The 12,723-nt window shown below is 35.9% G+C and overlaps 1 protein-coding gene across 6 annotated transcripts in view; it reads right to left on the bottom strand.

Moving 5' to 3' along the window:
• VRK2 (VRK serine/threonine kinase 2) overlaps positions 1-12,723 on the bottom strand; it is a 103,839-nt gene that overhangs the window by 33,844 nt on the left and 57,272 nt on the right. For all 6 annotated transcript variants that reach the window (XM_042932327.1, XM_042932326.1, XM_042932331.1 and 3 more), the window contains one exon: positions 3,368-3,500. In XM_042932327.1, coding sequence (XP_042788261.1) covers positions 3,368-3,500 — 133 coding nt within the window. The remainder of the gene's footprint in view (positions 1-3,367; positions 3,501-12,723) is intronic.

Here is a 12,723-nt window from a genome sequence, read left to right as displayed (position 1 = left end):
TCCATCCATCCCTGTATCCTCTATTCATAGCTTTTGGTTTGTAATAATACAAGCTGCCTTTCTTTTTACATAAAGTTGAACTAGAAAATGCTTAGGCGAAACTGCTGATTGGCACCTTATACAAGCGCTTGCATTAGAAAAACCCAACTAATCCACAGAAAAATGAGAGTTAGCTCTGGTTTCCAAGTATCCACTAGAAAAAGTAGGTAAGACCAGATAGTCTGATCACGTTAACAGACTCTGTTAAGCAGCTAATTCAGAAGCCAGTTTTACACGGAAGCGTGTATATTTCCCTGGGCCTGACCAGACACAGATACACCTGACATACAGCAAATGCTTTGACAACCAGAGGTTCTACTTCCTAGAGATAACTTGTTTTGCTCTTTATGTTTTCCTTTGCATTATCTTTCTCAGTATTTATTTGATCTCACAGCTGGACTGGTAGAGAAAAGATTTTTTTCTGAGATTAAACTACATAGTGACTGTACTGAAAAGTAAACACATGAATATTTATGAATCTGACCTTTCGCATTTACCTACAGGATTTATGGCCCTGTTTATTCTGGTTTCTACGTATGACTAAATGATTATCTCATTCCTAATAAAATCCTAAAGTAAAATGTTTTATTTTGGAAAATTAAATGCAAAACGTTAGGAATGAATAGCTTTCAAACATTTGAGGATATCAAACCCTTCGCTTCTTATACCAGGCTAAAACTGCACACTAAAACTTCAGCAAAAATGCATACTTATATGTATCTATGTATATATGTGGGTACACGTGCATGTATGTATGTATATATGTGTATATAGTGGACAACACAGATTTGAATTGTATGGGTCTACTTAAATGCAGACTTTTTTACAGTATAGCACTGTAAATGCATTTTCTCTTCCTTACAATTTTCTTAGTAACGTTTTCTTTCTCCAGCTTACTTTATTGTAAGAATGCAGTATGCAATACATATAACATAAAAAACATATTAATCAACTATATTATCCGGTAAGGCTTCTGGTTATTCAGTAGGCTATTAGTGGTTAAGTTATGGGGGGTCAAAATTTATGCGTGGATTTTTGACCGCATGGGGCATTGGCACCCCTAATCCTCATGTTGTTTAAGGGTTAACTGTATCTATATGTCTACCTGTGCAGATATAGATATTCCTAGAAGTTTAGTGTAAATTCTATTTTAAATGCATGAAGGGAATCTATTTTTTGTATGAATCTGGTGAAACCCATGATAAAAATGAATTATTCACCCTAGCATCTAACTTCTTAGCAAATACCAAAAACATGTCATATAGGCACTTCCCTGACTACCCTCCTAGGAAGGTAATACCATCTTTCTACCATCCTTCTCAGTTCAGTCTTCTCCCCAGAGACATAGCATGCGGAAATCTGCCCAATTCATCAACACGTTTTATTATTTAGGGACGAAAAACTTAAATGGACTACAGAATAAAAAAAAATTATTTGAGTCATTCATGAAGATGGCACAATGAAAACACTGCCCTAAACTAGGGGATGACTGTTGAGGACGTTCAGAATTACCACAGTCCACACACTAACTAAACCAACATGTAACAACTCTACTTCCCCTTCTGCAATCACTATGGTTTCTTAGTGATTTTGATAGCCGAAATCAGGCAGGATCAGTATTAGAGCAGTCAGTTTTAGAAGTAAGTGGCCCAACCATAAGTTAATATCATTAACATCACTAGACCAATGCTTAAGAATCTGTGTGATGAATTTCCAGTTACACCACTATGAAAAAAGTACCTCCAGGTTTCTGCAAATTCTTTCATACCAATACATCTAGCAAAAATAAGGAACAAAATTCATTCAGAGTGCAAGAACTTTAAATTGAAAAAAATATATATCAATAAGCATTTGACTCTTACATTTCTTAATTTAATTAAAGCCATATCCCATTCACGTCTTTAAATGCTCATTGATTCATTAACAATGTAAATGGTGAAAAATTATACAATATTACTGTTTCCGAGTGATCACTACTTTTCTAACTATCCTATTATTGGGGAAAAAATGTAGTGATTTCTGTTACTCTGATCAGGAATATAAAAACGCTAATTTCCATTTCAGAAAATTTAACCTATGATGCTTCTCGGAAAGAAGGTATACAACTGACACACTTGTTTCACTTTTTTCATTGGCCTACCTCACACTAGTGTGGGTTTTAACTGCTCTGGAAAATGATCAAGACCTTCTACATTACATGGTCAATGGTCCTTTTAATAGAAAAGGCAATAATATACAGTTGTTTGCACCAACTAAAACTCGTCAGAAAGTATCAGTTTAGGGTAACAGTTCAACAGCCATTAACAAGTGCAAATGTCTAATTGCCTCTGAGTGAAATGTGGTCCTTTCAAAGCTGCTTGTAAATTATTTGTATGGTTTAGCATATTTTAAAATACTTTTATAAATAAGGTTTACAAAGAATATAATTTTGAAAGCCAAACTTTTTCAATATTCACCATTTTTTTTACTAGCATAACATTAGAATTGACTTTTTGTCTTGCTGACAGAGCAACTAAGAAAGTACAGTTGCATTGACCATATTGATTGTGAACAAAGCAACCATCGGTGGGACTCTGCACCATATATTTTCAATATTGACCTCCTACTTCCTTTTCCATGGCTCTCTGGGTCGGCTATTGGATTTGGACTGCAGTGTAATAAACAGCTAAGGTTTAATTAATGGTAAATGAATACAAGACATAGGTTATGACTTTAACTAATTAGGGAATTGTTGAATTAAGTCTGCCTTGGAATGCAAGGCAGTACAATCAATATCCAATAAAAGGACTATGTATGTAATTTACCTGCAAATGTGTTTCCAATACCATCAAAGTGAGTTTAAATAAGTAAGATATATGAAAGGCGACTAGGAGAGATTTCCACAAGTTAACACTTTATAGTTTCAGAAAAGATTTCCTTATTGTGGAAAGATGATATCTTCTAAAGCTCTGATAAGGGCATGGAGAAAAACAAGAATAATTCTTCCCATGTGCACCTTTACCAAATCTGTGATTATTAACGACAGCATACACATTCAGTTGCCGACCTACAAGTTTAACCCATACAAACTAGTAATTTCCTGCCCCAAATCCATCAAGTTTTGCTTACTTGACACTCTGTTGTGCCCTTCTCACTTGTCACGATCTCTACCTCCTCCCCTTGTTAGAAGAAATACTCCCTGGCATACAGAATTCACTACTTTTGATAAAAATCTTGTCAGTGTTCTCACTCTTCAAACTGACTATGCAAAGGTCATTTTATGGGCCTTATTACTCTTTAATCATTCTCCTGAAATAAAATTAAGAAAAAGAGAAAAAAAGAAACCTACCTACTCCCTTGTGGGCATCCACGCTGGTAAACTCTATTGTCCCATTATGGCCTTTTCTAGGATTTTCTTGATACTGTTTGTGGTTCCCATTGGGACAATATCTGTAGCAAAGTCCATAATCTGCAAGATAAACCTGGAAGACATGAACAGAGAAATGAATAATGCTTTTGTCCTCTGAAAATATAACCTTTATAATTAAGTCTTAAGAAACTGATAGGTTAAGAACAGCCTCAGATCTACATTTTATTAAACCAAATGGTGCCTGAGGATAAAATATATACAACTGGGGGCCATAACAACTAACTTTCCAGCTTAAATCCTTACTTCATCATAGACATATCTTGTTTCTGAGTTGACTTAAATTTTAGTCCTTTTTATTTTACTCCTAAATTCCCTTCCCTCCAGGTGAGCATCTAGATATCATAAACTACAATTTTTTTAAATCTGTATTCATACAGCTTATGGGATCTGCCTTTTCTTACAACCCCTCCCTGAATCATAAAAGTGGTTCAAGCAGGGAGATGAGAGGAGAGCTAACAATCTAAAAATATAAACCTAATGTTATCGGAGTCTCCATTACCAGGAAGTATGGAAATAGTGAACAGACCATAAGAGGTAATGACTCTTAAAGAAAAAAAAAAAAAAAAAAAAAAAAAAAAAAAAAAAACCCACCATGTTGTCTGTATTTAAGAAGGGAACATCAATGCAGTACTTTTGGCCTTTCAGACCGATCCATATCATCACTGTTATCTTTGTAAGTCAGTCAGAATTGCAAGCAAGTTCTCCAAACAGAATATAGATTGTTAAAAGTCAGATGGCAATTCAAGCGAATTTTTCTCAGATTACTTTTGGAGAGAGAAAGAAGGGGGAGAAGTAGTTTTCCAGATATAACATGCACTGAATAGGAAACTGAAATGACTAGACATTTATCCTGATATGTAGTCAGAATATAGGAGTTCCCAACTATGTCACCATGCTCCCCCCACAAAAAGAAGGTAGTTTAAAAATTTTTTTTTAAGTTTTTAATGTTGTTTTGAGAGAGAAAGTGTGTGTGTGTGACCTGGGAAGGGCAGAGAGAGAGGAAGAGAGAGAATCCCAACCAGGCTCCATGCTGTCTGTACCGAGCCTGACGTGGGGCTTGAACCCACGAACCATGAAATCATGACCTGAGCCAAAATCAGGAGTCCAACACTCAACCAACTGAGCCACCTAGGTGCCCAAAAGCAGTTTAAAAGTTTTAAATGTACTGTTTCACATGTATTTCTTTAAAATTTAGGGACTGAGGCAACATTTCATGATAGAGCTTTAAGACAACAGAGTACTGCAATACAACTTGCATTTTTAAAATATAATACCCATTAAAAGAAAATTTAGCATTAAATTTTAGTCTAAGTTTTTGGTTTTATGATAGCCTAAGAAGGAGATAATTTGACCTTAAAAATATAAGCAGCACACAGTTTTCTTCATTTGTTGGAGAATATAGCTTGCTAGAGTGTCTGAAAACATGATATTTCAGTTTTGTCTCTCTCGCCCACAGACACCATTTCTCAACATGGCCTCAGAAGTAACCCTATCCCTCTGCCCTAAATAACTAGACTCCAGGATTAGATATATAACTGCTTTCACTATTTATGATGCACTCATTTTAGTTCAAGAACTAAACAGACTTCACTTTGCAAAGTAGATACCCTGAAAATATACATACTGGTAATTCAGCTAAAGGAAACCTTTTAAATACACTAGAGTAATTTACTATGTGTGTATATATATAATATATATATTATATATATTATATATATATATATACACACACTATACTATATATATAGTATATATATATATATATATATATATATATATATATACTATATATATATATATATATAAAAGACATATCAAGAGGCTTTTCATATAGTCATTAGTCAAAAAAAAACACAAAACATCAGACCTAAAATTCATTGTGCCTAATATGCACCAGGCAGCATGCTAAGAGCTTTATATTCACTGACCCATGCCATCCTCACAGAAATCCTGTAGGTAGGTACCATTATCTCCATTTTTTTTTTCAAATAAAAACTGAAGCCTGGTGAGATTATGTGATTTGTGTAGTAAAATGGAGTCAGAGTCTGACCCCAGAGTTTTCACTCTCAATCACTGTCAAAGGGAAGTTGTACTGATCAAGTCAAACAGACAAAGAAGGCTACTGAATAAGGGAGAGAGACTGCAGCAGTTGGGTAGGGCTTGAATTCAACTCCACTGAAACAAAACGTGGGCAAGTTTTTAAGTCCTGAGGGTGAGCTAGTGAAATAACTGGAGGAGGTTAAGAGAGAAGGCTGGTCAGCATGAGTAGGTTGTCCGTTTGTTAACTGGTGTGTAGGCTCCGCCCCTTCATCAGAGACAAGGGGATAAGGGCACAATTCTTCTTAATGACTACATTTTAAAGGGATGGCTCCCAGGTCCTTGAGAAAGACATTCCTGGTTGCAACACTGGCAAGAGGCTGGGAGGAGATTTATATCTCAAAGATGCAGAGAAAGAACTTACAATTTTAAGTGTTCTTAGGTAAATGCTTTAAGAAGAGGGAGGACAGGGGCCTATAATCCAGAAGAAAATGGTCTAAAATTTAGTCAAGCTGAGGGGGGAACACTAAGGCCTTCTCGATCATCACTGAGCTATGGGTCTCAAGACTGTGTTGGCTTACTCAAAGCCTAAAGGGCAGTGTGGGGTCTACGTTTAATATAAAGACAAGAAGCAAACAATATAGTAAAGAAAACATATGCTAACCATTTGGCTCAGAATATAGTAATTCTTTAGATAATGCTGCAGTGAACATGACAGTAAAGGTAAGTCTCGGAGACAATGATTTCACTTCCTTCGGATACATACCCAGAAGTGGATTACTGGATGATATGGTAGTTTAATTTCTTGAGGAATCTCTGTATTATTTTCCACAGTGGCTGTGGTAGTTTACATTCCCACCAACAGTGCACAAGGGTTCCCTTTTTTCCATATCCTTGCCAGTATTTGTTATCTGGTATTTTTGATAATAGCCTAACAAGTGTGAGTTGATATCACATTGTGGTTTTGATTTGCATTTGTCTGATGATTTAGTGATGCTGAGTACAATTTTATATACCCAGTGGCCATTTGGATGTCTTCTTTGGAAAATGGCTATACATATCCTTTGCTCACTTTTCAACTGGGTTGCTTTGTTTTTGCTATTGAGTTATATGAGTTCGTTTGCATATTTTGGATATATCCTCACTGGACATGTGGTTTGTACATGTTTTCTCCCATTCCATAATTGCCTATTCATCGTGTTGATGGTTTCCTTTAATATGAAGAGGATTTTTAGTTTGATGCAGTCTCACTTGTTTATTTTTGCATTAGTTGCCTTTGCTTTTGGCGTTAAACCCAAAAATCACTGGCAAGACCAATGTCAAGTTTTCCCTATGTTTTCTTCTAGAAGTTTTATGGTTTCAAGTCTTATGTTCAAGTCTTTAATCCATTTGGAGTTAATTTTTGTGTGTGGTGTAAGATATGGGTCCAGTTTCATTCTTTTCCATGTAGCTGTTAAATTTTCCCAGCACCATTAAAAAAAATATCCTTTTCCTATGTATATTCTTGGCTCCTTGTCAAAGATTAATTGACCGTATATGCATGAGTTTATTTCTGGGATTTCTATTCTGTTGCATTGATCTATGTTTCTGTTCTCATGCTAACACCATATTGTTTTGATTACTAGAACACTGTAATCCAGTTTGAGATCAGGAAGTGTGATGCCTCCAACACCATTCTTCCTTCTCAGGATTGCTATGGCAACTCAGGGTCTTTTGTGGTTCCAAACAATTTTTAGAATTGTTTTTCTATTTCTGTGAAAAAAGCCATTGGAACTTTGATAGAGACTAAGTTGAATCTGTTGACTGTTCTGGACAGTATGTACATTTTTACAATTTTAATTCTTTCAACCCATCAGCATGGAATGTCTTTCTATTTATTTGTGCCTTCTTCAATTTCTTTCATCAGTATTTTATGGTTTTCAGTATATAGATCTTTCATGTTCTTGGTTAAATTTATTCCTAAATATTTTATTCTTTTTGATGTGATATTAAATGGGATTATTTTAATTTCTCTTTTCAATAGCTCATTGTTAGTATATAGAAATGCAACTGATTTTTCTCTACTGACTTTGTATCCTGCAACTTTACTGAAATTCTTTATTACTTCATTATTACCATTATTACTTCTAATGGTTTTTTGGTGGAATCTTTAGGGTTTTCTGTATATAAGATCATGTCATCCCCAGAGACAATTTTACTTCCTTTCCTATTTGGATGACTTTATTTCCTTTTCTTGACAAATTGCTCTGAGTAGGACTTCCAGTACTATATTGAATAAAAATGGTGAGAGTGGGCATTCTTGTCATTTTCCTAATCTTAGAGGAAGAGCTTTCAGCTTTTCACCATCAATTATGATGTTGTCTATGGGCTTGTCATAACTGGCCTTTTTTATGTTGAGGTACGTTCCTTCTAGGCCTAATTTTTAGAGACTTTTTAATCATGAAAAGATGTTGAATTTGTCAAATGCTTTTTTTTTTTTCTGCATCTACTTACATGATCGTATGATTCTTAGCACTCATTTTGTTAATGTGATGTATCACACTGATTGATTTGTTTATTTGAACCATCCTTGCATCCCAGGAATAAGTCCCACTTGATCGTGGTGTATTAACCCTTTAACATACTGTTGAAATTGGATTGCTAGTATTTTGCTTAGTATTTTTGCATCTATGGTCATCAGGGATATTGGACTGTAATTTTCTTTTCCTATAGCATCCTTACCTGGCCTTGGTACCACGGAAATGCTGGCTTCTTAAAATGAGTTTGGAAGTGTGTCCTTCTTCTATTTTGGGGGAAGAGTTTGAAAACAATTCATATGAATTCTTCTTTAAATGTTTGGTAGAATTCACCAGGGAAGCCATCTGGTCCTGGACTTTTCCTTGTTCCTTACTAGTAATAGGTCTGTTCAGATTTTCTATTTTTCTGTGATTCGATCTTGGTAGGTTGCATGTTTCTAGAAATATATCCATTTCTTCTAACTTATCTAGTGTGTTGCTATATAATTGTCCATAGTAGTTTCTTAAGATTCTTAGAGGTTTTCTTTTTTTTAATAAAAAAATGTTTATTTATTTTGAGAGAGAGAGAGAGCAGGGGAGGGGCAGAGAGAGAGAGAGAAAGAGAGAGGTAGAGAATCCCAAGCAGGATTTGTGCTGCCAGTGCAGAGCCCAATGAGGGCTCAAACTCATGAATCTTTAAATCATGACCTGAGCTGAAATCAAGAGTCAAACACTTAACCAACTAAGCCACCCAGGAGCCCCTAGAGTTTATCAGTTATAATCTCTCTTCTTTCATCCCTGACTTCATTGATATGGGTCTCTTTTTTTTTTAGTCTAGCTAAAAGTTTGCCAATATTTTCTATCTTTTTAAAAGCCAGCTGTTTCCTTGATCTTTTCTATTCTTTTTGGTCTCTATTTCATGAATTTTGGCTCTGGAGTTTATTATTTTCTTCTTTCAACTAACTTTGTGCTTACAAACTTTGTGTTTGTTCTTCTTTTTCTCATTCCTTTAGATGTAAAGCTAGGTTGTTTAAGATCTTTCTTTTTTCTTAATGTAGGCACTTATCACTATAAAGTTACTTTTTGGAACTTCTTTTCTTGCATCCTATAAGTTTGGGTATGTGTCTTTCCATTTTCATTCGTCTGGAGATATTCTTTGATGTGCCTTTTTAAAAAATATTTATTTATTTAAGTAATCTCTATACCCGATGTGGGGCTCAAACTCACAACCCTGAGATCAAGACTGACATGCTCTACCAACTGAGCCAGCCAGGTGCCCTTGTTGTCCCTTTTGATTTGGTAGTTCCTTTGATGTCTGTCCCTTTCACTAATGGTAGTTCAGGAACATGTTGTTTAATCTCCACACATAAGGGAAGTTTCCAGTTTTCCTCTTATAATTGATTTCAAGTTTCATAATGTTGTGGTTGGAAACGATGCTTGATATTTCAATCTTCTTAAATTTATTTTGTCCTGTGGCCTAACAAATGATCTGCTCTAGAAAATGTTCCATGTGTGTTTGAGAAGAATGTATATTCTGCTGCAGTTGGTTGGAATGATTTGTATATGTCTGTTAGTCCATCTGATCTAACATGCAGTTTAAGCCCAATGTTTCCTCATTGATTTTCATCTGGATGATGTATCCGTTGTTGAGAATGTATTAGAACCCCATATCACTGTATTGTTGTCTATAGGTGGAGTCTTTAATTTGTTAACTTATGCTTTATATACTTGGTGCTCCAATTGTGGGTGCATAACCAGTGGTCTTAATAGAGAGTTGTGGGCAGGATTCAAATAATCATAGAAGGCTATTGAACAAAATGGTAAAACAAACAACTAACAATCTTCACCAGCCTATATAACCCCTGTTTTTTTAGTTTGTTTTTTTTATCTAATAATGTAGCATATGGCTTAAAATATTTATATTCTATGAGTATTGGATAAATTCTCTAAAATTCCCATATGGGGCGCCTGGGTGGCTTAGTCGGTTAAACGTCCGACTGCGGCTCAGGTCATGATCTTACGGTCCGTGAGTTCGAGCCCCGCGTCGGGCTCTGTGCTGACAGCTCAGAGCCTGGAGCCTGCTTTTGATTCTGTGTCTCCCTCTCTCTCTGCCCCTCCCCTGCTCATGCCCTGTCTCTGTCTCAAAAATAAACAAACACTAAACAAAAATTAAAAATAAATAAATAAATAAAATTCCCATAAAAGTTTTATCACTACTATCTATCAACATTATAGATCTTGATACAGTACTGAAGAAATTTAGGAGTGACTGCATTTAGTGGGTATAGATTTTGGTGTAAATAAAGTCAATAATTTGTCCCAAGTAATAAAAATGTTGATAAATTAATTTTATACAAATTAGGTCAAAGTGAGAGTTTCTATGAAGATATTATATTAGAAATACACAGTCTAGAATTCTGTTAAAGCAATTCAAGAAAGAAAGGACTGGGAAATATTGTCAAAGAAGATAAGAAAGGGAGGGAAGGAAGAAAATTTGTTGAGGTTCTAATTATGTGATGATCATTGGGCAAAGTATCTTTCACAAATTATCTCATTAAATCAAGGCCACCTCCCAGCCAGGAAGCTAAGCACCCCAGCAAGTAACCTGCCCAAGTCAGAACCAGTAATGGACAGACGCAGGATTCAATCCCATGCCTCTATGACATCAAAGTCCATTCTCCTTTTTTAATATAGTTTAGAATTTGAGGTTCTATTTCTGAAATTTTGCTGAAGTTAAAAATAAGTTTGAGCAAAACTTAATCCACAATAAGGTTTGCAGTCTAAGTCCTATTTTTATGTGTCCTTGAGCTAAGAATGATTTTTACATTTTTATAGGATTATAAAAAAAAAGAAAAGAAAGAAAGAAAAAGAATATGCAACAGAGACCCATATGTGGCCCACAGAGCTCATAAAAGCCTAAAATATTTACTATCTGGTTCTTTACAGAAAAAGTTTGCCAACCCCTAATCTAAAATAAAACTTGCTTTCCAGTTAACTTTTTAAATATTATCTCTTCTTTTTTTCTATGAAATAAAAAATAACAACTAGTTAATATTTTCACTTTAAGTATGTACAATATCCCTAGTTTTAGACAAGTCTGTAGTAGGAAACTCAAGAGTACCAAGATCAGGTAGGAAATGATTATTTGCATTGTAATCATACTAGGCATAGCAAAATGTAAATATCTAGCTCCCTAATGCATTTTAAATGATTTTCTTTTTATGTGATTTTTCTGAATTTAGTAATCGTTTTTCTTTTCTCCACAAATAAAAGGAGAGCCCTGCCTGCTTCCCCTTTATTCTAATTCCATAGATCTTTCTATTACATTGTACTTTATTTCCACATGGTAGTCATTTTCTTCTCACCTTTCATAGATATGTATTATGGGTTGTTGTTGTTGTTTTCAACTTCATGAGGTAGGTAAGGAAAATGTGTCATTATGCACATTTAACAGATAAAAAAATAATGTGTTACACCCAGATAATGCAAATTACCCACACCAAATCCAGCTTCTACAAAAGTTTTATTGTTTTAGTGAGTTTTTCAGGCTCCCTAATCTCCCCACCTCCAAAAAACAAAACAAAATAAAACAAAAAAAACCAAAAAACAAAACCCACCTAATCTGAAAAGGTTTACCTGGACTTTTGACTTTAATATTTTACTACTGAAAAGGTAGCGTGGTAGCCACTGAGGTCCAGTCCCACCCAGAAAGAAGGGACCTTTCGCCTGTGAAGAAGGCAATAAGCGGACAACCTCAACTGGCAGGTCCACTGGGAACTGTTACAGCGCGTGAGCCAATGGCATGATCTCCCTAGGCAGCACCCGCCTACACAAGGAGCACAGTTGGGATACCATGTAGCCATTTCTACCCAGGGGTTCTTCTAATGGGTACTCTCTGGTCTGGTGCTGCCTGTCAGAGCTGTATCACAGTCTGAGCTCTCCCGGCCCAATCCTTCCTGCCCCCCTTTCCTCTTGTGGGGGTCACATGAACATCCCACTCTCAAAGCTTTCTTTGTCCAATCTTGCTTTTTCTCCTTTTCCCTCGCATGGGTAATATACTTGCTTCTCCAATAAAGACCTTGCAATCCTAATTCTGTCTTAGCAGCGGCCCCTCTGAAAACTGGATTTTACACAGGTGGTAAGTCATAGCTTTCATTAAAAGCACTAGGCAAATAAAGATGAAAAGCAAGTTAGACTTTGATGTCCATAAAAAATGCAACTTTCCTGTACTAACCAAGACTGTCTCAAACATCATCTCCCCCTTTAACCTAACCAGATCTGCACCCATACCACATTCTCAAGTTCTGCACTTAGTCAATCCTTTACGTCCCATCTCCTTTGTTTCCTGATGTGGTGAGGGTCTTATACCGCTTTAATTCTCCAAATGGAAAGGTAGAACTGATGATTACAGAACACCCTGTCATAACTCTTCTTTGCAGTGAATTGCATGGGAAGGGCCTTCATCTTCAATCAGGCACCCCTCTAGGGTGCCCAAAGTGCTCTTCTCTGCCTCCTACCACACCCCTGGCTCCACACTTCACAATTCCTGGGTTCACCACTCACACCTGAATCCTGGTATGTACATTCCTTTAACCACAAAGCAAATTACTGGGTTTTCATTTGTGTCCACATGGATTTACTATTTAAAAGTGTACAGAATTATTTAGCTTTTCTTGTATTTAAGCCTTGGTGCCACATTTACCAGCTGTAAGCTCCAAGGGGAGAAGTAAGTGGCCAGGACAA

Source organism: Panthera leo, chromosome A3 (assembly GCF_018350215.1).
Source record: "Panthera leo isolate Ple1 chromosome A3, P.leo_Ple1_pat1.1, whole genome shotgun sequence".
NCBI lineage: Eukaryota > Metazoa > Chordata > Mammalia > Carnivora > Felidae > Panthera > Panthera leo.
This window is presented reverse-complemented; position numbering and strand designations above follow the sequence as displayed.